A 24,645-nucleotide genomic window follows, 5' to 3' on the forward strand; every position below is an offset into this window, starting at 1 on the left:
TTTGCTGTAATGTCTACAAAGTTCAGGGTTGCAGCTTATGTGACAACAGCTGTGTGGATTTTACTTTAATAGTCTGTGTTTGGACCAGAGAATTTTGATGTTATAAGGTGAAATTAGTATTAAAATAGTTAATTACCTGATTGTTGCAGGTAAATTGATAGAATGTCACTCAGTTCTGTATGACATTTTAGTAAAGCTGAGAAATTAATGTGACATAACCTCAGAGTATGATTTAGAGTGAAAAAACAAACGTTTCGCCTTGACGCTGGTTTGCAGGTGTAACCAAACAATTACAGCATAAGAGTATGGTAAAAGTTTTGTCATTTGTTTATCCAGTTTTCTTGATGGTGTAAAATAAGGCTGAAAGTCTATTTTATGTATTTTAGTGTCTTTGTCCAACAACCTTTTGGTATATTCAGTATATTTTGAACTTTGTACATACTTAAAACATATACAGCAAACAATGTAAAATACTTTTTTTAAGAACGTATTTCCTATCTATTTTATCTAGACTCAAGTCTGTTTTAGAAATAAATTCTCATGTATTGTGGCTTTTGTTTTCTCCAAATACTTTCACATAAACTTAAACTAATTTGTGGTTTCAAAGACACGGGTTAAAGCATGAACCTGTCTTTTTGGTGTTGAGTCACCACAGATTTCTTTATATTTTACTTCTAAGGGGAGGGATGTTTTCAAAGTGCTCTTGAGCATGGTCAGCACAGCCCATGTTGTCTTCAACCTGCTAAGGGGAAACAAACAAAAAAAAGCACTCAGTCACAGTGAAAAAAAAAAATTTATTAAAAAAAAAAATGGCAAGTTCAAAAATCAAACCAGGATGAAAGTTTAAAAACTGAAGGGATTTCTTTTCTATGAAGGAAAAAAAACAAAAAACCCTGCATCATGGCACAAACACTTAACCAAGGAGAGGTTGATGCACACAATGAACAGAAAACTTCATGGACACTGATGAACTGTTTACAAAACTGATCCCATTTTTGACTTGATATATTAAATGACCTTCAGATGACATAATTTCAAAATTAGCAGCAATAAGCCACAATTCATTTTTTTTTTTTTTGTCTTCAATATATTTGGATTAAAATCATGGAATGGTAAACACACAATAGTGAATCAGCATTTAAACATTCCTTTGCTTCATAGATCTAGTATCTCAAGGAGTTTAAAAAAAGAAAAACTTCAACAGTTTGCAGTGCATGAAAACAATTCCAGTCAGAGATAAAGCCCAACACAGCTGAGTAGCACTTCACACTCCCTTCCAGTGAAATCTAAGGCATTTCTGTGAGGTTTATTTGTCACCTGGAAATAAAAGGTTTTGTGGTTAAAGAGGAGGAAAACAAGTAACAGCTAAGAAAGAACTAGATAGGACAATATTTATCCAAACCGTAAAAGTCGAAAATGAGTGGAATGATGAAAAACAATGCTATGGTGCCTGTGTTTAAACTAAACTAAACAAAAAGTGGCAACGTGCCTTCAAAACATATGGGGGGGAAAAAAAAAAAAAAAAAAAAAAAATCAGCCATATTTATTTATTTATTTTAGGAGTTCTTACTTTTCCTACAGTCATATTAAAACAACCGCATTTTGGTATGAAAAAGTTCCCTTTCGATGTTGCAATTCTGCTAACAATTAATGAACCATAGACAAATGTGTCACAAAAACCAAACAAATATTATTTAAAATGAAAAAAGAAAAGCCACGTCAGCCAGAATATAAAGTCACTGTGAGGTGATCCACTGTCGTAACACGAGGTGTCTCTTGGATATTTGTACTATTGCATTTGTAAGGACAATAAATTAATTGCATAGATCAACAGACCTTGGGGCATGTTTTCCAAACAGTGGACGGAAGAGTTAAAGGATGTGGACACAGTACCAGCTGTGATCAGCCATGAGACCTACTGTAGTTGGTTATTGCCTGTGAACATTGAACACAAACTGAATCTACATCGCTCTGGCAGGATGAGGTAAGTCAAGGTTTTCAACATAAATTGCTCTTACACCGATCCCAACTGCGTGCGGTGCAACTCTGTAACAATGCATCTGAACCTAGCATACATATTTCATCCATCATGAGAAGTTATGTCTAAAAGTGCCAACACTGGTGACACTGACAGAACTGAAATATTAAAGCCTCTTTGACATCAACACTGAAACCACAACAAAGCAAGTACGCAAACACAGAGAAAAAAAAAAGTGAAAACATCTATTTCTCACTATGAAGCACACAACACACTATCAAAAATAAAAATCAAAGCTTCTTTGAAAAATAAGATCAATCTTAAAAGTTTTCAAACTGAATTTAAAAAAAAAAAAAAAGAAACCTTTAAATAATGTTTAAGAACAAAAAACAAAACATGACGGTAAAAACCAGAAATGCAGAAGAAGATTGCAAACACACAGCAATGGCCAGTTTCAAAGCATCCATAGCCTGGCCGTTATGAATCACCTAAGTAGTGTTTTCTGCAGATATAACAGGACAGATTCATGCGTCACCAGTTAATCTCCATGTCTGTGTAATTACATCTTTATACTTTAATAACAACATTTCATTCCCGCTTCAGAAAATTAGATTTTTTGGGATTCAGGGAAAAATCTGCATCCTTGTTTACTTTAAAAAAAAAAAAAAAAAAAAAAAGAGGGGGGGGGACGACAGCAACACATACATTGTTTTGTATGCCATGTTCTAATGTTGTTATTAAAATAACTGACGCATTACATCACATGTAAGAAGGAAGTCAAGAGAAAGTCTGAATACATTTAAATCTATTTACAGGCAGCTCTGGGTGAGACGGTATCCCTGTTAAACAACTTTGGATTTCATTGCGTGAAGCAGCTCAAAGTGAATCGATATTTAAAACTCTCGGATAACAACAACTGGAATGCTTCAAATCTAGTCATCTCTTTTAAAGAAGTCCACTCTGTGAAATATGTCGGCAACGAACATCAGCTTAAAATGTTCTCTTCTGTGTAATTTTCTGATTGTCTGCAGCTTTGTTTAGACTGTTGGAACTAAACTTTTTTTTTTTTTTTTTTTTTTAATATATATATTTAAGTGCCAAAAAAATTAATTGAAACTGCTTCAGGTAAGGTTTCATACCTGACAAACTTGCTGCCTTTCTGAGAGAAAAAAGCTAATCGATGTCAGCACCGTATCCGTCTTACAATATCAGCTTTTTCTAAAGGACTTCAGTTTTTCTGCTTCCGAATATTTGCACCAATCAATCAATTGGACGAGGCTAGAAACACACACAAAAATAACCAAAGAACTATTTACAAAAAGGCAGGTTCAAAGTCTGAAAGCATCAGTCAAAAAGGAGAACATTTTTTTTAAAAACAAAAAACAAAAAACAACTGCATATCTTACAAAAACAGAACATGACCTAAAATATGGTGTTGAAATGTTCTTTTCCTGGTTTCATCCTTGCTCCCCGGAGTAGTGTTTTGAAGAGAGAGAGAGAAAAAAAAAAAAAAAGAATATGATCAATGATCATACACTACACATTTAAAAGCTTTTTGAACTTTTCTTGACCATTATCAAAATAGATGCTCATTGTTCCATTCTTCCATTTCCCCGCTGTCTGCTGTCCTCCAGCTTTGCTTGTCTGAAGTAAAAGAGTCTGTTTTAAAATCTGAGTTCATAGAAAATATCTTTGTTTTTTGTCCTTTGTGTGGAACAGTTTGTGTTCCTGGAGTGTCTAGTTCTTCACACAGGGAATATCAGCTTTTGGGACCCCTCAAGAGTCAGTCGGGCCCCAGATGAAGATCTAACGCAGGGTGACAAGATCAACCAATTAGAAACAAGCGCTACAGCTGCATGGACTCCTTCTGCAGTCACGTCAATAAGCTGCAGCACTGACACACTCACACACACACACACACACACACACACACACACACACACACACACACACACACACACACACACAGTCACTTGGGGGAATCAGTCAAAACCCACCTCTTTACTTGTTATGCTGGTAAGAGTAGGTTGCATGTTCTGTTGGTGTCTCTATGGCAACAGGTTGTTGGACGGCACTTTCCTAAGAGAGAAGCACCAAATATTAAATTAATCTGCAGTTATGTAAAAGTTTATTTGAGTGGTAAATGTTTCCAAAGGGAGGGCAGAAGTGGAGGGCAGTACCTCAACTGAGATGCTGGTGGCAGGCACTTGGGTGTACTGGGGTATGTAGGTCCCCTGCATAGATGTGTTTGCAGGCATATACTGGAAGAGAATGGAAATAAGTTCATTAGTTGTGTGAATCTGCACCGGAGAAGAATTCAATTACAAAAAAGAAGCTGAAACTCAAAAGGCACAAACCACACAATTCTTACCCTGGCCTTTCTCATAGCTCAGAGCCAAATACTGTCACTGTACTTACTGTACCACTGCTGCCCATAGAGAGGTGACTGAGCTGCTGTGTTAGAGGCCCCATCATTGATGCTGGCTGGATGGACATGGTGTGGTCCATCCCAGGTGTCAGGACAGCTCCCTATAGGGAAAAAAAAAAAAAAAAGCACTGTTTATACAAACATCAAGAATCAAAGCTAAATTAAAAGGGTCTTGGGAGAAACAAAAACAAGTAAACGGCCAAGATACTCACTGTGGGTGGCATTATGTATGACTGGTGATGTATCCAGGACGGGTTGTGTACCTGCAAGAATAAGAAAGATGTGTCAGTTAATATAAAAATACACATGCCAAAACATTACAAAATAGTTGCAGAAAATAAAGAAAAAATATGGTTGAAATATTAAAAACAAATTTTCAAACTAAAAGCTATAAAATTGAAAATCCACAGCAACCCCAGTACCTGATAGGTGGACACAGGTGGATGCATATATGGGGAAAGGGAGGTTGGTCCAATCATCCGATTGGGTGTAATGCTATAGGGAGAGGAGTAAAACCTGCAGAAAGAGGCACAGATTTCTTAGTGACCACAGCTTAGACCACCATTCCTTGGGGCTATACAAGAGATTGGCATGAGCTAGCATACTGACCCATTCTGTAAGGCTGTAGTTGGGTCATAGGTGAGGGTCATTCCTCCCTGGAGGAAGAAAACAAAAGAGCAATGTCATTATGAGGGAGAAACATGAGTTGTTTGGATTTTTCCCCCCTACAGGTATAAAATAAAATAAAATAAAATAAAGCTCACAGTCTCTCCATCTCTTGTCCAGGGCCGACCATTCTGCAGATATTTCCCCTGGCTCTGGCGCTTCTTCTGGCCTCCATCAGCAAATTTACACAGCAGGGGTTCTGACGGTGCTGAACCAGAGGTTTTCCAAACAGAAGATAACACTCAGTTTTCAAAAATCCACTGTTTTAATAAGACTGTTGTCTTGATGCTGAAATGTGCTGAATAAATAAAGACAGTCAACTCAGACACAAATTAAAACAAAAGCCCCCCCCCCAAAAAAAACAAACAAACAGAAAACTCACCTTGAACTCCAGGTGGAGTCTTGATATATTTCCCATTGAAATGCTGGATGATGGCCTCACATTTTTCTGTCGACTCCATCCTAAGGGACATATTTTGTGCTTAATAAGACTGGAGTAAGTGCCAATCCATCACTTCTTTGAATGACAGTTTCTGCTTGAAAAGTTTCTACCTATAATGACCACCAGAGGGCCCACTCACCCTACATTATACTAAAAAAGTTGCTTTGAACTTTAGTACTCCCATTTGACTTGAGATTTTCTTAAATACACACAAGGTTACACCACAACTAGTCAACTTCAGCCAGCTGTCCTAAAACATATGATGAAATATTGAAAGCGTGTACCTGGCAAAGCCCACTCCTCGGCTGGTTCCATTGGCGTCACGGAGGATACGTGTGGAAATGGCCTGACTGAAGGGCTTCAGCATGTTCTCCAGCTCCTGCTCGTCCATTGACAGCGGCAAGTTGGAGATGTACAGGTTGGTGGGGTCTTGTTCCTGTTGCTAACCACAGAGAAGCCAGGGGGAGATGAATGAATTGGGGCTCTTTGTTTCCTTGTGACAGAACAACAGCTGAGGCATGACCATAGGAGCGTTCCAAGAAAATTCAGCAGCCAGTAAAAATAAGCCAGCAAACATTTGGGAAATTTACATAACCTTTGAACAGGAAGTGTGTGAGATGTCTGATATTTGGAAGATGTAAGACAGAGGACATGAAATGATTAAAAAAAAAAAAAAAAAGAAGCAAGAAAAGGTAGAAGGTCTGAAGCTGAAGTCAGATTTCATTTTGGACCCGTGAGACGCCTGGAATGAGGTCTGACAAGAAAAGAGACGGTGAAGAAAGCTCTGGCTGGATTTCAGCTGAACTCTCTCATTTTAAGTCAAGTGAAATTTTCAGTTCTATTTCTATAGCTCACTATTACAAATTTAATCTGCGCAGATCTTCATTACACTCTTCTCTTATTTTCCATCACTCATGTTTTATTTCCAAAGGGTTACAAAGGGGGTCACTGTTCAGAGCCAGGACCTTAAGAGGATGAAAGCAGGCGATTCAGCCACTGTGATATCAAAGCATAATTACATTTCATATGGCTTGCCATCCCTGGATGATCTAAAGCGATTACGTGCTCTCCCTTTCTCTCGCTTGGTGGAGAGAGAGAGAGAGCAGTGACATTTTGGACAAAGACCTTTGGGAACAATCTGGAGAACATCTCAAGCATTGTGCTACCAAAAACGTGGTCGTTCCGTTTCCTCGATCATGTTACTAATGCACTGCTTGCATTCAGGCAGCTATATTCATGTGGTAATCCTGACCTTGAATGCAGGCACAGATGCTGGCTCTGTCGGCTTTTATAAACCAGAGAAATTATGCAGCGCTTCCAAATCTGAATTTAAAATGATTAGAAAACATGCTGAAAGAAACTCAGAGTCCCACAGTTTCACTCTAAGCAACTTGAACTGTTTTGTAGGCTTTTCCCCCCTTCCAATTTCCTTTGTGCCCTGCTTAAAACAAATTTAATTTGACCGACGGTATCTTGTGAGATACTCAATCTGTATCGCCCTCTAACCATTATGCATATTCATTATCTCAGAGTGCAGATGTGATTAAAAACCTGTAAATGCAGCGCAAGTTAATTTCCATGCCATGAATAATGCATGTGTAATCGCTGTGACCTGCGATGAAGGTGATTTCTCCTTCACCTTCCTCCCTCGCCGCAGAGTACACTAGCAATGAGGCTTGAACCCATGTGAGCGAGCAGTAGAGAAGCCCCAGTTGTGGATTTCATCTGCGAATGAGTCAGAGTGAGTCAGAGAGAATTCTGACGCAAACACACAAGTCTTGTTGTAAACCCGGGCTGAAAGGGTGACTGAAATCAAGTTATTTTGCGAGCAAGAAGCCGTATGAATGTCAGTGATCCAGCTTAACGAGAGATCAGCTTTCCCAGGGCGCCGGTGGTGTGCGAGTCCGTGAGAGCGTGTCATAATCCGGTTGAGGCAAGGCTGCTGAAGTGCGTGTGCAATTGTCAAGTGGGCTCTGTGTGTCTGTGGGCGTGCGTGTGTTGACAGGGAGGGTGGCTGGGCACTGTGCCCTGCTGACTGGGGAACTGCTCAGACACTGAGTCAGATGCCACTAGGGAGAACAAACAGGTCCTTTGTACAGGGAGCTCAGAGAGCAGGCTCTGGGACGTGCTCCCCAAACACCATCACCACTATAAACACATACATACATGTAAGCATCCGTGGACTCTTTGTGCACAGAAATAGTCTTATAGTGCGTTATTATTGTGACAGCGCCGCAGTGTTCTGGCTTCACCTCCGAACAGCACCCTGGTTACTTTTCTGCAGAAGTTGTAACACTGCTGATGTTATGAAAGCGTTTAGACATAACATGTTTAAGTTTCCAAACGCCTTCTTTTAATCAAATGAGCAATGTTGCATTGAAGCAGTGCAACATGTTTGTCGAACTCAAAAAGCCTGAGGTAAGAACATCCTTACTAAAAATGGGCAGATAATTTTTTTCTCTCCCTTTTTAGTAATTGGTGTTTGGATGATTCTCTGGTTTAAAAATCCCAGCATCCCTTTCATTCTCTCCGTTAGATAAACTACTAACAAAAATCTGACACTAAGTCACTTGATATACAGTCAAATATCGAGCATGTGACATGTGTTCCAGCATTGCCATAGGGTATGTCTGAATGAAGCTGCAAGGAAAATTAACATGAAAATGACCCGTTTCTGAACAACATAATGCAGATTGATGAAGCCAGCAATTTTATGTATGAAAAAGCTGATTTAAGCATAAAGGAATATCTTGTGATAGATTTTTTTTTTTTTTTAAAGAAGTGGGGGGGGTGAGCGAGATCTGTTATTTTTTAAGAGGCAGAAAAATCCAAGGAGCAACCTTTTGCCTCTATGATTAATGACTCAACATTTAATGTGAAATTAATGAATCAAATCATTATTCAACATTTTTGCTGAGACACTGATAAAGTGCTCTTTCAGGCTAAATTAAACTTACACCAAGCCGTTATAAATTAACCCACCGAATTTTGATACCTCAAGCTGAGTTCTCACCTTGGCCATCTGAGCCTGCACTCCGCCAGCCTTCAGTGCCGTCACTGCCTTCTGAGCCGAGGCTGGGCTATCAAAGTCAACAAAGCCATAGCCTGCAGGGAACGAAATATATGACAGTGAGATGTGCATACTGCAGGAGAGGTGCACAGTTTAAACTCATGAGGCACTCACGGTAACAGTGTTTGAATCTGAAGAGACAGCTGGCTAGGATTGGACTGTGCGTCCCTCTGGAGGACAGATGGAGGACGCTGCCCATATTAAAAATCGCACAACACACACCTACTCAGTAGGTACAGTGTGAAGCGGACCGCTTCATGCACTTGTCAAACAGCTTTACTGACTTTATCAGCAGTATGCTGTAACCTTACACATTACCGATACCAGCCATAGATTCCACATCACACCAACATCTTATATATTTTTTTGGCTTCCCATGAAGTAAAGGAGTGATTTCTATAAACTATCAGACACCAGACCCTACATGATCTTGGTCTTTTATAGATTTCTGAACTTTGGCATCTCGGATCATCTGATCACGGTCTCTTATTTATACGCAAGCCCATTCGCCGAGTCCAAGGTTGACTGTGCTGTGGGCTCCGAGTAGTCCCCTTCTTCTCTGCTGGATCTGCTGACGTTACAAAAACTTCTCAAAAACAGTTTTTACAGAAACTCTATTCCCTCTAATATATTCATATTGGTTATTTTTTTATTCATTTTCTGTGCAGCGATGTGTAACTATGAGCATTTTCACACATGCAAGCAGGCCTGGACCGTGTTTTAAAAACAACAAAAGCAAAACTGTGATGCAAGGCAGGATGCAAATGCCTGATGCAGTCAGATCTGACAGTTGATTTTAATCTGTCAGCTCCCTCATACAAAGTCCTAGTGATGTCTGCATGTGTCTCATGAATCTACAGAGACCAAAGAAGCCTCCCCCACATTCTATCAAGAAAGTATCTCGCCTAAATAAAATGAGGTATTTCTTCTCCTCCCACACATTTCAGTAAAAACCATGATGAGAAACTAGTCTCATATTTGTGGTGTCATTTTACCACTTGATATGCTGCACAATTATCAGCTGACTAGAAGAAGCAAGGCCACATTTCAAAAAATATTATGGATGAGCATGGAACAGCTGCGTTTTTTCATTTAATTTAAAAAAAAAACAAAACCTCACCTTTGCATTTGTTTGTAGTCTTGTCCAAGATGGCCTTCGTGGACACAATTTTCCCATACCTGAAAAACAGTGAGGTTTGCACTCAGAGGTCGTCCTTCCACTGTGTACAGATGTAATACTCTTAATAACTAAATTGTAAATCATCTAAAGATTTCAATGAAGTTACAGTCACCTCATCTGATAATAAATTCAAGGGAGGGCGAATTCAGTTAGAAAAAAATTATAGCGTCCCATGGGCTTCTGTATTCTAGAGAGGACTATAGATTTACCATATCTTATTCATTCTAGCTCACACACAAATGTCAGTTGGGATCTTATCTCCAGGGAAATCCAACATGCTGTGGCAAACTGGTAGATATGAATCCCCCTATCAACTTTTCAGAGATTGCTTCATAATTCACTATAAATATGAAAATTCTACATTAACTACCCACACCCCTAACCCCACCTAGCTGTAGATACTGCAAATACATAGGATAGTGTTCGACCCTGGGCGAATGGTTCTGTGCAGCAGGGTCTATCAATTCCCATCTCTCCAGGCATGTGCATGCAGTGTAATCTGATATGCCTCTCCTTGACTGTCCTGTCCAATATTGGCTGCCAGCCACACTCTCATTCTACTAACCAGCTTCTCTCTAGGCAGCCTTTAACCCTCCACTGGGTCTTAGTGCCCTCTGAAATGCAATTCAACTTTCATCTAGTGGCACAGGCACCACTGCCTCACTCTGAGATCGAGAAATCAATTTCATAAATAATTTCAGTTTTGTAAATAAGGATTAGCTGATGACCTGTTAGGTAATCTGACAGTCTAATGGATTCTTTTTTTTAAGTTTAAAAAAAAGAAGAAGCCTGCAAGCCTTTCCCCCACTTTTTTTAATGTCTTAAGGTCATCTATGTAGACAGAAATGATGTCAATGGAATATCTGAGAATGATTAAGTTGGACATTACAGGGAATATGCATGTAAACACTGATGAACTGACATCACAGCGGGTCCAATTACAGCACAGAGTGACATGAGAACATCAAACAGTCATACAAGTTCACAATATAGAACACACTTCATCTGATTATGCTCTTTGATTGTGCCAAACTCTTGAGAACTGTAAGGAAAAAAAACAAACAAACAAAAAAACCCCACTTTTCTACCTTGCAAACAAATCACACTCTGAATGCTCATGTGGCCTTGTTCTTTGGATTTTCCTTGTCCTTATGTGTATGAGAGCATGTTGGCCTGTGTTAACAGTGACGCATTTTAGATATTTTATCTACTATAACAGAGATATTTCATGTTACAGTCATTAATTTGGTCTAAAGTTGCTGCAATCCCATCAAGTGTGTATAAGCTGGAGGGCTGTTGCATTATGCATTTGCCCTCATATGCAAAACTACAATTTCACAATGCATTTCTGACTCCAAGTGACAAAATGCCACTCACTTGACTGGATGGATATGCCAGCATTGCCTTCCTACATTTGCATATACACTATACTGCAGTGTCATCAGCCTGCTTATTCTCACAACAACTAGCATTTAAGTTATGAGCTCTTCATGCTGCACACTTGCTGCATGAGCAGTGGAGTTACTGAATTGTGTTTAGAGATCTCGTTCTTCATGCTCCAGAGGGAAAAGAGTGGCCAGTGACTCAGCCATGTGTGAGAAAGCACAGCATACATCACCCGGCTTAATGCCCATCCGTGGCCAACCACCAGAGGCGGACTGGGGAAAGAACCAGAGCAGCAGCAAGGCACCCGGAGACACGAATGCAGGGCCCGGTGGCCGATGGAGAACCAACCCCCAATCCCATCCCCTTCTCTCATCCCTCACTCGGTACACAGTACATCACAGAGCTTGCATGCAACAACTCTCAGTGTGGGGGAGGGGAGCTTTGGAAGTGCTGTGTCCTCAAAGTATGCGCAGATTTACGGTTCCAACTAGAGCAAAGTAAGTCAGAGTCCCTACATGAGTAGTCTTCCTGCTGCTTTACATCCTCATCTACAAGCCATTACCCCTTTAACTATTATTGGACACAATATCCTCTTTCATTCTAGTTTAACTGAAAATTACATCAGCCTTAATGTGCTCTGCTAAAAGGCAAATTTCATGCAGTGATTTTTATCTGCTCCGTAAAAGCAGAAATATGAGAACTACCCCCACAGAACACCACCTGACACACAAACCCTGAACTCCACTCACTCCTCCCCCTCTGATCCGCTCCATCCTCCCCCCCACCCCGCCACTACCATTGCCCTTGTTTGTCTTTCCCTTTCCCCTGGGCTTGCCGTTTCCTGTAGGGTTGGGCTGCCTCATGTGAGCCATAGCTTCCAGACAGCTGTAAAATAGCAGGCCTCACCCTCCCTCATTCAATCTCTCTAGCCCTCTTTTCCCTCCTTTTCTCCCACTCCTCTCCTCTGCTCTTCTGGTTCTCATCACCAGGCTCCATAATTCAATTAACTAAGAGCAGATCATTCATCTCAGCCCTGCATGTTTTGATGTCTTCCACTGAAGGCCTAACAAACATATCAGATGGATTGGATGATGCTGCTGTTTGATGTCTGACTGCATGCTGTCCACAACAAAGTTCTCGAAGACTCACAGTCACACTGATGAGCAACATGGCGTGATATTTATAGTGCAGAAGTGACGCTGTATTTGGATGACAGTGTTCACTGTCATACTGTATCATGACTAAAACATAAGAGCGAAAAAAAAAATCATATAGATTAAAAGTGTATGAATGAGCACGAAGAGACAGAGAATGAATTAACATGAGAGAGCGAGACTAAACATTCTGTACCTAGTTGTTGGAAAGTCTGTGCTCAGCTATGTCAGGCTGAAAGGTCTTAGTTTGCAGCCCCAGTGATTGTTAGTTTTTCCACAAAGCCACTACGTGATGCGTTTTTTTGTTTTTTAAATGCGTGGATGAAAATGTAGCCCTCTTGTACATTACATAAATATCAAATATGGTGTGGTTTAGTGTTCCTGTGCACTTAAGTTATAGGGAAACTATCCATCTACTTTATTTGCCAAAACTAGAGATGCAAGCCTTTCATCCTTGCAGCTGACCAGCCATCACCCATCATAATCTAGTCTGCTCTAGCCGGGTTCATGCTCCCTCAGACAGCCAGAGAAATTTATTGGGTGTAAGTGCATGCTGAAGTAAAGGCGTTTTAGGTGACTTACGGCTGACAGAGTTTGACCAGATCCTGGTCTGTGGTTCCTGGGTGGAGGCCACGGATATAAAGGTTGGTTTTGCTCAGCTGCTCTCCCCCGCTGCTGCTGTTACTGCTGCCATTGCTAATGGTGGTGGTGTTGCTGTTGTTGGTGTTGTTGGGGCTTGGAGGAGCCATCTGATGATTGGACGGGGACACATATGTCTGCTGTGGAGGAAACAGAGGGCGCTTTTTAGGTACATGAAATTGGATGTACACATGGATGCAGTCACTAACTAGAAATACAAAACCAACCAGTTGAGGCTAGAGAGATACAGACAAGATATCAGCATCAATTTAATGCTTAATCCGACTTGACAGGTCAGGCCAGTCAGATAAATATTATAACAAGCGACAGTGAGTGAATAAAAGAATTATAAGTAAGATATAACAAGTATTACCATTATGCAATTTATACTATTTATATGAAGCAAAATATGAGAAGAAATAGTTTGTACCATTGTAGTATTTGCAGTAAACAGAAATACTAAATATTAAAAAGTCACAGATTGCATTCGTATACAAAGATTCATTCAATCAGCCATGTATTTTCCACATTTACTAGGGTATGCAAAATGAATATGGAGACATCATAAAATGCCTGTTTTTATTTGTACATTGCATATTTTCAGGTACATTTTGATAAACTGACTTTTTAACCTCCATCAAAACAACCATCTAAAGCTAGTTCACGAGTTCTAAAGCTAGCCAGTGCCTCCTCTGAGCACACTGTGCTGTGGCTGCCGTATAACAACAGAACAGACAGGTTGGCATGAGTATGTCATTGTGCAGATCCAACTCTATGGGCATCTCTACAAACCATCAATGCAAGAGCCCAGGATTCACAGATGGCACACAACTCGTGTTGGGAAGATTGCTAAAAACAAATGGAAAACATGACTTTCTCCAGCAAACAGTGGAAAAAAATCCACAGTTAGCCAATCAGACTGAATGGCTTAACTTTGAGTACATTAATTCTTTCATTGCTATTCCTGCATACATTTTACAGAAGCACCTTTCATTTAGCAGAAGACTGCTGTTAGACAGGTGCTTTGGAGAACAATGACGGCAAAAAAGTGAGTTTACATGCACAATATCCATTATTAAAATCCTTGAGGACCTACAGAGGCCTCTCCAAAACTACAGAACTTGGTTTAAAAATTAAACTGTATACAGAAGCAAAGCTGAAAAGCTTAAAAAGACACCCTAATTTTTTTTGCTGTTTTGATGAAACAAACTTTGTTCACTCAGAATGATACCATTACAGACTCTTTTAGGAAGTTTTACAAAGCATTCCTTTTAGGTGGATATTGACAAAAACCTGCTAAAACTAAAGCTTTCTATCAAGCAAAAATGGGTGATTGCATACATTTCTGAAAACATACTTAAGCTTCCCATCAGCAGCAAAGTGGTTTAAAAAAAAACATTATACAAGCAACTTCTAAGACCACAACTGACTCATTTAACTGGCACACAACTTTTTTTTGGAATGTCCAGAGTGTCGTCAGTGGCCAGACAGCACACAAACAATGACAGCTGTATACAGCGCTCCTCCAGCTGATCCCATCTTGTGCCAACCAAATTAAATTAGTAGGGAAGTGAAGTAAAATGTATGCAAAATGCCAGCTACGCTTGGCCTTGGGGTTGCCTCCCCTCTTACCGCTGGAGGAGGAGGAACAGTTTGATTAACTGAGGTCAGAAGGTCAAACCACAGAGAACAATGGGGTGGCTTGTAGCGGTGGGTGATTCACAAAATATGGTTTTAATCCATTACCAAGCAACAACACACACGCCATGCGTTTTAACCCTTTCCTAACAGCAGGCATGTTTAAATATCAGAAAGTTCTCTCATCCAACAGCAGCAGAGATCCCAATCCTGCAATAAGAAGGAATGTGATGGATGTATTGGATCGATTAACCCTTGTATCAAACTCAAAGTAAGACTTGAGCTATATGTGGCATCTTTACTATAAAGGGATTGATCTTCCTGCGCCAATGGCTTGTTGGACCTCACAAGGTCACCCTCAGGCCATCGGCTTATTAACAGAAAGGAAGAAAGACAGCTGGAATCAGCCTAATTATGACCCATGTCTTTTTCCCTGAGGATGTGCTCTTAAATACCACGGATAACGTTCAACAACCAACTAATCTCTCTCCAAAGCTTTTAACAGTGGTTTAAAAAAAATGAACGAATGCATATCTATTGAAGATGTAAGTGAAAAATATTTTTAATGCACACCCATGATGACAAACATAAACTCGGTTATTCTGATGCACTTCGAATTTAGTCATTACCTGAACGATCTTGAAGCCGTACAGCTTTCACCAGACAAACATGCTTAGCTAACCACCAGGCTCAACATTACCATACAGGAAGACAACACAGCGGTATGCAGATCTCAGTTTCATAACTGTTAGATCCCTACATTTGTAGGAGTTCAAAATTCACCTTTGAGTAAATTGTACAAGCCCAGAAATACTGAAACAGTCTTACACACATGGGCAAGAATAGCAGAAAACCAGACAATTAATGGCTGCTTCAACAAACCACAGTGACAGGACTAATAGGGGTACACTACATTTAGGACTGGTCACATGCCAGCCAACACAGAAATATTGCTGTTTAAAGCAGGAAACAAGGAACAGGAAGCAGCATAGCTATATCAAAATTTAGTTTGGTGCCATTTCTGTATTTTAGCCATTAACATGAATTCAATCCAAGCTGTGAAAGAATTTATATCAACCTCTGAACAAACTAGATGAATATCAAAACCAAATCTTTAGTCAAGCTAACAACAGGCTACAGGCATATAAAATAAATGAAAGGATAGTACAAACCTTGCCTTATATAGTGATTTATGTGCAAACTTTTATGCATCCCCGCTACCTTATGATTTCCAAACTGATATGGAGTCATCCTTCTGAACTTGAAAGCTATCTTTTTATTCGAGCTGAGAAAACCACAGACCCCATTCATCTTATCCTGCTCCTCTAATCTCCCTCTCTTCTTTAGCATCAGTACACTGTTTGTTTTTCCACAATCACAGTCTTTTCTGGTGCTTTCCCTCGCCTTCATGATAAGCGGCCTGCACAGGTTGTCAGGAGGGATGCACCTGCAAAGGCTTGGGGAGATAGGATCCGACGGGAGACCAAGTCCGGGCCCGATTCTGGCAAGCGAAGCCTGACTAATTGGGATCTGAGCTTGTTAGCGGAAAGTGCTAATCCCTCTCATGTGCTCTCCAGTCAGAAGGTAGTCTCTCATTAAGAGCGCTCTGCTAGGCTCCATCTGAAAAGAGGATGGCAGTGAGTCAGCTCCACACCTACTCCCCATCTGCCCCAGTCCCGCTCCAGGTGTTTTGCCACCCATGTAAGGTAATTTCCAATGTAATGGTGCAAACACATGAAAATATGCATGCAAAGGGTAGCCTGTGACAAATACCTTTAATTCAAATGATTAGGAATTAAAAATCTCATTTTACAGGCTACATTTCTTCTCAGTTAATCATTGCACAAAACCTGACTTCCTTGCATACCGCTGATTTCCCAGCTGCATGCATGTTATTTGTCAATCCACAACCGCTGACATACAGTATCTGTTTACACTGCTCCTTACATCCATAACAGTGTCAGCATTCTTTACATTCCTCTGCAGCACATCAATGGGGACCATGGGTTCAAGATTAAAGTTCATTAAACTGAACTACATTCCCAGAGATGCCACAGTTCGGTGGAATTCACGTCTTTGAAATGTTGATCATGAGGTAATATATAACTGATTCATGCACACGCACAATTAATGAAAAATACATGAGGACGTTATGTATTCTTTTTTTTTTTTCACTATATATTAACTAATTAATGCTATCTGCCAATGAACAACTGATGCTCCATTGCTTCCCTATGCAGTCCCCACTTCCCAGTTACTATACGATTATCTCTTTACAGCCTCAGAAAGATAAATCAGCTCTGTGTGTTGTCACCACAGCTGTGCAAGCAGCATAACTACAAAAAAGGGGTGGGTGGGGGGGCTGCAGAAAGCAGCTAAAGACCGATGAAGTGATTACAGTTGGAGGGAGCACAGGTGATTCCTGTAGGGAGAGCAGGTGACTCAAGGACTTTTTCACCCGGGCAAGAACAATGAGTGCTAAATGAGGCCGAGTGCATGCCTTTAACTGTATGAGTCTCTGTATGACACTTTAATGCTAAATCTGTTGATACAGAGTATGTTAAAACAAAACGCAACATCGGTCAGACACCACATTTACTTCTTTTGTTTAAGTTCATATTAATCACAAGATAAGCACACAGTGGCCTATAAAATCCTAGATGAATTACACTGTACAAGCAAAAATTCATTTTGCTTATCATTAAAAGCATATTTGCTGATTACTATTACCGTACAGTAGCTTTCGATCTATGCACAAACGAACTACCAGCATCACAAAGTAGATCATGTTTGCACTACACAACAACAGCATCTTTTATAAATTTATGATATATTGTATCACAGAGAGATAGATCCATCCTACCTCCTAGGTTAAAGAAACCTTAGGTGCAGTAGAAACGATCGTAGTATTACAGATGCAATCACTTTATATTAAATTTCTGTTGCTGCAAGCGGAAAAAAAAGAAGGTGAGAAAAACAGCAAGGTGGAAAGAACCACATAAGAAAAGTGAAAACCCTTGGTGTCCTGCGGCTTGAAAGTGAGACCTATTTGCTCTTCTCTTCCTGACTAAAACCCGGTTTCATCTTAACAATTAAGACAACCTGTAAGGCTAAAAGAAAGAAAGTTAAAAAAAAAAAAAAAAAAAGATCAGGGAGTTAATCAAAAGCAGAGGAAGAGGGGGGTGGGGTGTCTCTTAATCCCTCTCTTTTCTCCGCCCTGTTTCTTGTAGTAAATGACACAGACCAGGGGCTGCCACTTGACACTGGATTTACAAGTCCCTTTCTTTGTGAAGGTGTGTGTATAGGGGTGAAAAAAAAAACTGTGTGTGCATGTCTTCTATCAGCAAAAAAAGGGTTTCAGTTTGCAAAGCACCTCTAGAAGTGAGCACAATGTCTGAATCCAGGATTCCAGGAATTCCTGATCATTAATCTGAGCAATCTGAATTCTTTCCAGTCTTCTTGAGGCAGGAGAGAGAATGACGAGGAGGGGAAAAAAAGGAATACGGGAAGCGTTTGACTTCAGCTGTTTCACACGTTATTCTGAAAAAAATGCCGTTTTATAGCGTGCGGGTATATTTTGTTTATATATACCCATGTAGAAATATACATAAAGTGATGAACAATACCTATAATACCAACATTATAAATCCAAAAATTGGGGTTAAATATTATTAGCTTAAACAAATTCTGCCACTATCACGAGCAAAAACAAACTACTAAAGCTTCAAATCCTTGACTTAAGTAACACATTTCCCCGTGAAAATAAAAATTTATATATAATCTTTATACAACTGCGCGTTCCAGAATTTCAATTAAGAAAAATCCATATAGCCTGCGCAGAAAAGTGGTTGGACGTCACCTCATCAATTACTTATCTCAGTATGCCAAACAATCAAAATTTATCTTAAAAACTTTTTGTCATTTTACGAAAAAAAAAACAATTATTCCACTAGACTTCTTTCGTGGGCTCAGTAACTTTCCTTTTCCCTATAGTGCCATCAGTAATCATTTGTAAGACAGGAGGGGTGGGGCATGCTGGTGCGCGTGAAAGAGGAAAAAAAAACTTTGCTAACTTGTGGTTAATTCAATGAGAAAAGAACTTAGCCGAATATATATTTAGTTAAAACCCGGCGAATCCATATTAAAGTCAAATATGCTTAGTCTTTATTAGCTTATCCTGAGCCTAGCGTGCCTCCACAACACATTTATAAGCTGTACTCTCTGCAGGCTCGGTATAGGAAGCGAGCAGACGCCGTATCGGAACAAACGAAAGCAAACTGTAGCCTGCTACTATTTCACGAGCAACAACGTAACGGGCCCCGTTTTACTGTGTAACAGTTTAAATAAGAACAAGCAAAAAAGCCGGAAACGAACACCGCAATGGCAAGTATGCGAGTTTAAACGTCGCCTGTGATCCACTTTCAAGGACACTGCAGCTTAAACAGCCGAGCAGCTTTTAACTGGAGAGCCAGAGCCACCGCATCGAGAGAGAGAGAGGGGAAAATGACTTACTTTGAGAAAGACGCGATAGAAGTGGCCGGTGGTGTCGTTATTTACCTTCTTGGTGTTTTTGCTGTTGTAGCTGTTGTAAGGGTTGATTCCTGTCCTTGTCGTCATAGAGAGCAGCATTTTTACGCGGCGCTGTGTCCGGAGGAGCGGAGAGTGGAGAGAGCCAAGGCAGTCAGCTGACGTCAGCCAGGGAAATTGAGCCAGGAACAGCGGTAGTGATTGGAGCCGCGTTTCCCAGCGCTCTCATGTACTCCACTCAAAGCACTGGGCTATATGCTTATATATAACTGACTTCATCTTCCAGTTGTGCCTTCTCGCCAAAGTAATAACACCTTTTACGCAAGGAGATAAATAACCTACCTGGCAGACTTTTTTTTTCTTGCTTTAACTTCCAGCGTTGTGCTCATTTAAGTCATCCCTCTAACCCAGTATGATTAGGAAGAAGAAATGCAGAGCTGCCTGTGCTTAAAGTGTACTTTGAAAAATGGGAATGGTGGTTTAGATAAGGTGATCTCCCTAACAGTAGTCTTTTTTATTGGCTATTTTTCTTTGCTCAAGCAACACACAAGCCCTGGGTCAAGTACCTCTAGTGCACATGAAATGAGGAGGAACAGATCACTGCTACTATTTCTTGAGTTGGAAGTAGACATTGAAATACAGCGGCTTACTGAGATTAAAAAAAGAAAAAGGAAAAAAAAAAAACTGGAACGTGTTGAGATAATGTTTTTGCCTTAAGGCCAATGTACATGGAAAGAGAAGCATTAATTAGTATTCTCCTTAATTATATAATTAAAGTTAGATTAACTCTCTAATAACGTTTTCATCCATTCCTTCTTTTCTCTATACTTTTGCCAAGTGCATTTCCAAACCTTTCAGAGCACCAGGCCACATTCACTCACAGAAGTTGGCCCTTGTCATCTGAGGAAAATGAAGCCCACACATCAAATATGTTGTGTTATACAATCACTTGTCCCATCCTTGCCTTATTATCTGGCCCTTTTCCCATTAAATTGTAACTTCAACACCACGCCAAGATGTACAGGTGCAGTAAACAAACACAGCCAGCAGCTCTTTAAGGCTAACTATTACCTACCAGCTCTATGAGCCACTGCTCCATATCCAAGAAAGTTGGGATCCTGTGTAAAATGTAAATCCGAACAGAATGCAGGAATTTGCAAAACCTTTAAACCCTTTGTTTAACTGACAATAGTACAAAAACAAGATGGTGCAACTGATGATGTTTACTTCTGTGTAATCTTTTTCCTTTTCTGCTTGATGTAAATTGCTAAACAGTTCAGGGGAGTCCATCAGAAATTTCACTTCTTACTGTGTCAGATCTTTTCAGTGGGTGACAGGTCTGAACTGTAAGCAGGTCACTATAAAACACCCAGGTTATTGCACAGTGGAGACATACTATTGGAACAGAAGCACGGTTAAGCATTGTCTTGCTGAAATAAGCAAGCCTTTCCCTGAAAACACAACATGCTCCCAAACCTCAGTTTAATGTTTGGTATTCATAGTACCTTCACAGATGTGTAAGATACTCATACTATGTACATTATAATCCATACTCACTATTATATACCAGTATAGGATCCTGGCTTTTGAACTGTGACTGATAAAATGTGGGATTGGATTGGACTCTTTTTTTTTTGCCAATCTTAATTTTTTTTTTAAACATGAGGCTGAGATCTAAAGTGTTGATGTTATTCTTGAAATAATAAATATCAGCGGTATTGTAATATCTCGTCTTAATACTTTTTTGGGTTAAATATAGTGGTTACATGATTTTCACATCATTGCATCATTCTGTCTTTATGTAGATTTTTACAGTCTTTCAACCATGTTCAAACTGGTTACTATTGGTTGGAATGGGTTAGCATTCTTAAATCATTTTTACATTAAATCAAATCTTATTTAAAATGTTTTTTAAAAAAGGTAAAATAGGCAAGAAAATGTCTAAATTATCTGCACAATTTATATGTAACTGTAGTCACAGAGGGATCCCTCAACAGAGGAGAGGAGGGCTACTGTTGATTATTGAGATTAGAAAATGTTGCTATGCCAACTTTTGTGTCAACAGGGGAAATTTAGTCATTAAATAGTGTGTGTGTGTATAACAGGAATGATCTGATGATAGGTTATTTTTATTAAATACTTGTTGGAGAACTGGAACTAATTGTTTCCATACTTCTGTATTAAAAATAAATAAATAAGTACAAAAACTTGACATAATTTTCTAAGTAAAATGAAAATGAGCTCCCACCCTTCTATTCATCCATCTTCACAATGCACGATAAGTGATTTTATTAATACGAGCTGCTTGCCATATAAATCTTTTTACTCTCGAGCCTTTTCTTGTGTACTCTGATTAATCCTCATGTTTGCAGAAAACATATGCAACATCAGCTATATAGTTTCTTACCTAACCTTCACATGTGACTATTGCATCTCTGACTGTAAAATTCAGACCGAGCCCATAAACTTAGGTTGATCTACATGCACAAGGGATTTCATCCAGATTTCATCATGATGGTCTAGTCAGACAGACGGGAGAGGCTCAGCTGAATTCATAATCTCTGTGTCTCTCTCCACCGTCTATCGCTGTCTCCCAAGTACATGCATGCGTGCAATGTCAAAACTTGATGCACTGGTTGACAAAATAACATTATTCTATGTATGGCATCATGCTCTCCAGCCAGATATTGACTCTTTTTCGACTGGACCAGTTTCAGACCACAACTGGGTCACCCATAGTCATTTACTTCCCCTGCTTAAATCTATGCAATGTTTTGATGTGCGTGTGTGTATCTGTGCAAGTATTCAGCCAGATGGGCTGTGAGTTCCACAGAGCTCAAGGACAGTTTGGGGAGTGACTCAGTCAGCAGTGTGCCCGAGCCAGCCAACACACACTGCAAATTCACCAGTAGCGGGAATAAAAGGGCCTGTTGGGCCTGTTTGATAGGATTTTCCTCCACACTAAGAGAAAAAATTATAGTTTCATTGATTTTATTTAAATGAAGAAGTTTAATCTGCAGTAACCTAGTGTTGATTCATATTTCCTGATAGAATCACGTGTGCACAGTGCTGCGTATAACATCTGCATCTACAATCCCTGCGAAAGTAGTTGCTAGTTGGCTGCAATGGGGGAGGGTTACAGATGGGGGAGAAGCGAGGTGTGGTGAGTGGGGAGAGGTTGGTGGGTGGTTAGAAGAACACAGCCCAGTGCTGCATGCTTTGCATTCCTCAGGTGTTGTCAGCATTGCTTGCTCAGTAATTACCTTTTAGCAAAAGAAAAAAAAAGCACACAATCTACTAGCAAACCAAAGGGCAGCAAACAAGAAAAACCTTGAGGGGAGCTTAATAGGAAGTGGGATGCATGTGTGCTTGAAAGAATGTATACATCAGGGTAAAAATGTGTGGAAAATCACATGCATCTGCAGCCATAAAGACACAAGGCATGCATACATTAAAAAAACGTAGACTGTAGCTACGCGAGAGTCAGCAGCTTTGTCTATGCAGCAATCCATCTTCTCTCAAGGATACAAGTAATGACTGCAGCCAAGCAGACCTTGGCATGTGAACTAACAGTGTTATACAGATGCACAGAGTTGCAATGATGGTGGTGAGTCCTCAGCCACAAATTTTTACTTCTTTTTCAAACAGGGAGTAAATTTTTGTCTGTCTGTATTTTAAATTTCATCATTTCTCTCTCGCTCTCTCTGTATTTTTTGTTTTGTTTGTTTCTTTAAGTCAGATGTCATCACTTTCATCACTGACACCACGGTACTTTTCACATAACAGACAGGTTCTCCCTGTCTGGGAACGCTTTTCTCTCTCCCTTCTCCTTTCCCTCCTTTGCCCCGCTCTGTCTCCTTGGCTCACTCGCTGAGAGCTGAGGGATTGTGTGCAGATGTGCCTGGAGAGAAGCCAGCCCTTCTGCCCTGGGAGAACATGTGGTCTGGGAGTGTTTACGCTGGCACTCTTTCAACCTGTCTCCCACACAGCATGCTGGCGTCTGTCTCTTTTAAATGACAATGCACAAACCTCCTTTCACAAAAGGTGGAGGTGACACAAGGGGTTGTGGTAATTGAGTGTATTGACAGACAGGATGTACAGCAAGTTTAAAAAAAAAAAAAAAAAAAAACGCCAAAAAATTTGCTGGCAGTAAATATGTTTTCCAGAAAAGCTTCAAGGGAGCATTACTGAAATGCATGCAATGCACGGCTGCAAAACAGTTAAGTTACCACTACAGCATTTCCTTGCAAACTTTCTTTGTGTTTATATTAAAGTTTCAAGCTTAGACTGAAATTAAATATGCTTGCTTTAAACAGAGCAAGCATGTTTTTCACAGATTCTCCGCATACTTGACATTCTCTCCTGTGATTCAGTCTTTGGGTAAACATCTGTAAGCTGAAGACCCCTGAAAAGAAATCCCTATTCTTAACACTGGTGGCAGCAAAATGACCGTCAGTTTGGGCAGCGTGAAATGCACAGCTGTTGTTTTTAGCACCCACAACTGAATGCCAGTAGGAGACATCCACCGCATTACGCACCATACACTTAGAAAGAGTCATTTATGAGTATTTCAGCTTTAGAGACATTTTATTCTCTTTTTAAACGAGCAGTCCTTTGATCAGACATTTCTCAGATGTTATATCGTGTAAAATTTACCAACCATTGCATCAAACTGCTGGATTCTATTTTGTTTTGTTTGTGAATTGAGTTAGTCTGCATGCCTCTCTCGAAATCTAAGTTTCCAGTGCCCCCTGTAGGTTTGGATGGTTAATGAACCTATCCAGTCTTTTTTACAAATTTAAAGAATTCCAAAGAAAAGTTCACACAAGGTCTGTTTAAAAACAAACAAACAAACAAAGAACAAAAGCAACAACAAAAAAACAGTCTGTATGTTTTCGGAAATGCGTTTAGTCTGATTGCTCATTGAGTAAAATGGTGATTTTTTTGTTACATTAATGGAAATTTGTAGTGTGGATTTATTTATTTGTTTTATATAAGTTTTTAAATGTATTTTTTTATTAACTTTGGTAAAACATATCACATACACACATAAATACTGATAGTACTTAAAATACCCCCACGCATTTCATAACAATCGCATCAAGTTGTCATTCTTCATGCCACCAGGGGGCATGATTTAGTAACGAAACCAGAGGTTGACGTCTCCCCCACCCCCTCAGGCTACATAAACTACATGGTTTAGTGCACTGAGACTTCACGCATTTGACGTGTAACCTAAATAAAAATGTGATACTGGGATTATGACGAGAAAACGGGAATTATATTTAGAGGCGAGGTTTTATTTCACTCTTAATTATTTCTTCTTCCTGTATAAAGTTAATTACCTTTAAATTATTTGGGGAGGGGGGTATACTTTAATCCAGACATTGCGTTCAGCAAGTTTTAAAACAGCTTGCTGTTTTTCTAAAAAAAAACAGAACTTACTGCGTTACTCTGAGCTTTTTGGAGAAAGAAAACTGAGCCAACATGGCTTTATCAGGGGGACAGTTGCAGCTCCACCTCTCGATCCCACCTCC

General features: G+C 39.8%; 1 protein-coding gene across 5 annotated transcripts; it reads right to left on the reverse strand.

Moving 5' to 3' along the window:
- Positions 1-774: 774 nt before the first annotated feature.
- On the reverse strand, positions 775-24,638 carry rbms2b (RNA binding motif, single stranded interacting protein 2b). Of its 5 annotated transcripts, none has more exons than XM_039604133.1 (14): positions 24,554-24,638; positions 12,887-13,083; positions 9,705-9,763; positions 8,528-8,619; positions 5,799-5,956; positions 5,455-5,534; positions 5,171-5,280; positions 5,016-5,062; positions 4,829-4,922; positions 4,619-4,669; positions 4,397-4,507; positions 4,159-4,239; positions 3,976-4,057; positions 775-3,784 (listed from the first exon to the last, which is right to left on the reverse strand). In XM_039604133.1, the coding sequence occupies exons 2-13, from the start codon at positions 13,051-13,053 to the stop codon at positions 3,980-3,982; spliced, it is 1,128 nt and encodes a 375-aa protein (XP_039460067.1). In that variant the 5' UTR covers positions 13,054-13,083; positions 24,554-24,638; the 3' UTR covers positions 775-3,784; positions 3,976-3,979. The 5 variants fall into 5 exon arrangements, with proteins under 5 accessions (XP_039460067.1, XP_039460064.1, XP_039460065.1 ...); XM_039604130.1 differs by lacking the exon at positions 24,554-24,638 and adding an exon at positions 19,094-20,138; XM_039604131.1 differs by lacking the exons at positions 775-3,784; positions 24,554-24,638 and adding an exon at positions 19,094-20,140 and having other exon boundaries at positions 3,980-4,057; positions 12,887-13,080.
- Positions 24,639-24,645: the final 7 nt, after the last annotated feature.

Source organism: Oreochromis aureus, linkage group 20, assembly GCF_013358895.1.
Source record: "Oreochromis aureus strain Israel breed Guangdong linkage group 20, ZZ_aureus, whole genome shotgun sequence".
NCBI classification, from domain to species: domain Eukaryota; kingdom Metazoa; phylum Chordata; class Actinopteri; order Cichliformes; family Cichlidae; genus Oreochromis; species Oreochromis aureus.

Bases quoted from the DNA above. Each gene is read 5' to 3' on its own strand.
- rbms2b (XM_039604130.1), bottom strand. From the start codon at position 19,210: ATGCTGCTCTCTATGACGACAAGGACAGGAATCAACCCTTACAACAGC. The intron at 13,084-19,093 runs GTAAGTCATTTT...TTTCCTCCACAG, and splicing joins TCTATCGCGTCTTTCTCAAA to CAGACATATGTGTCCCCGTC. The intron at 4,923-5,015 runs GTCAGTATGCTA...CTCTTTCTGCAG, and splicing joins ACTACAGCCTTACAGAATGG to GTTTTACTCCTCTCCCTATA.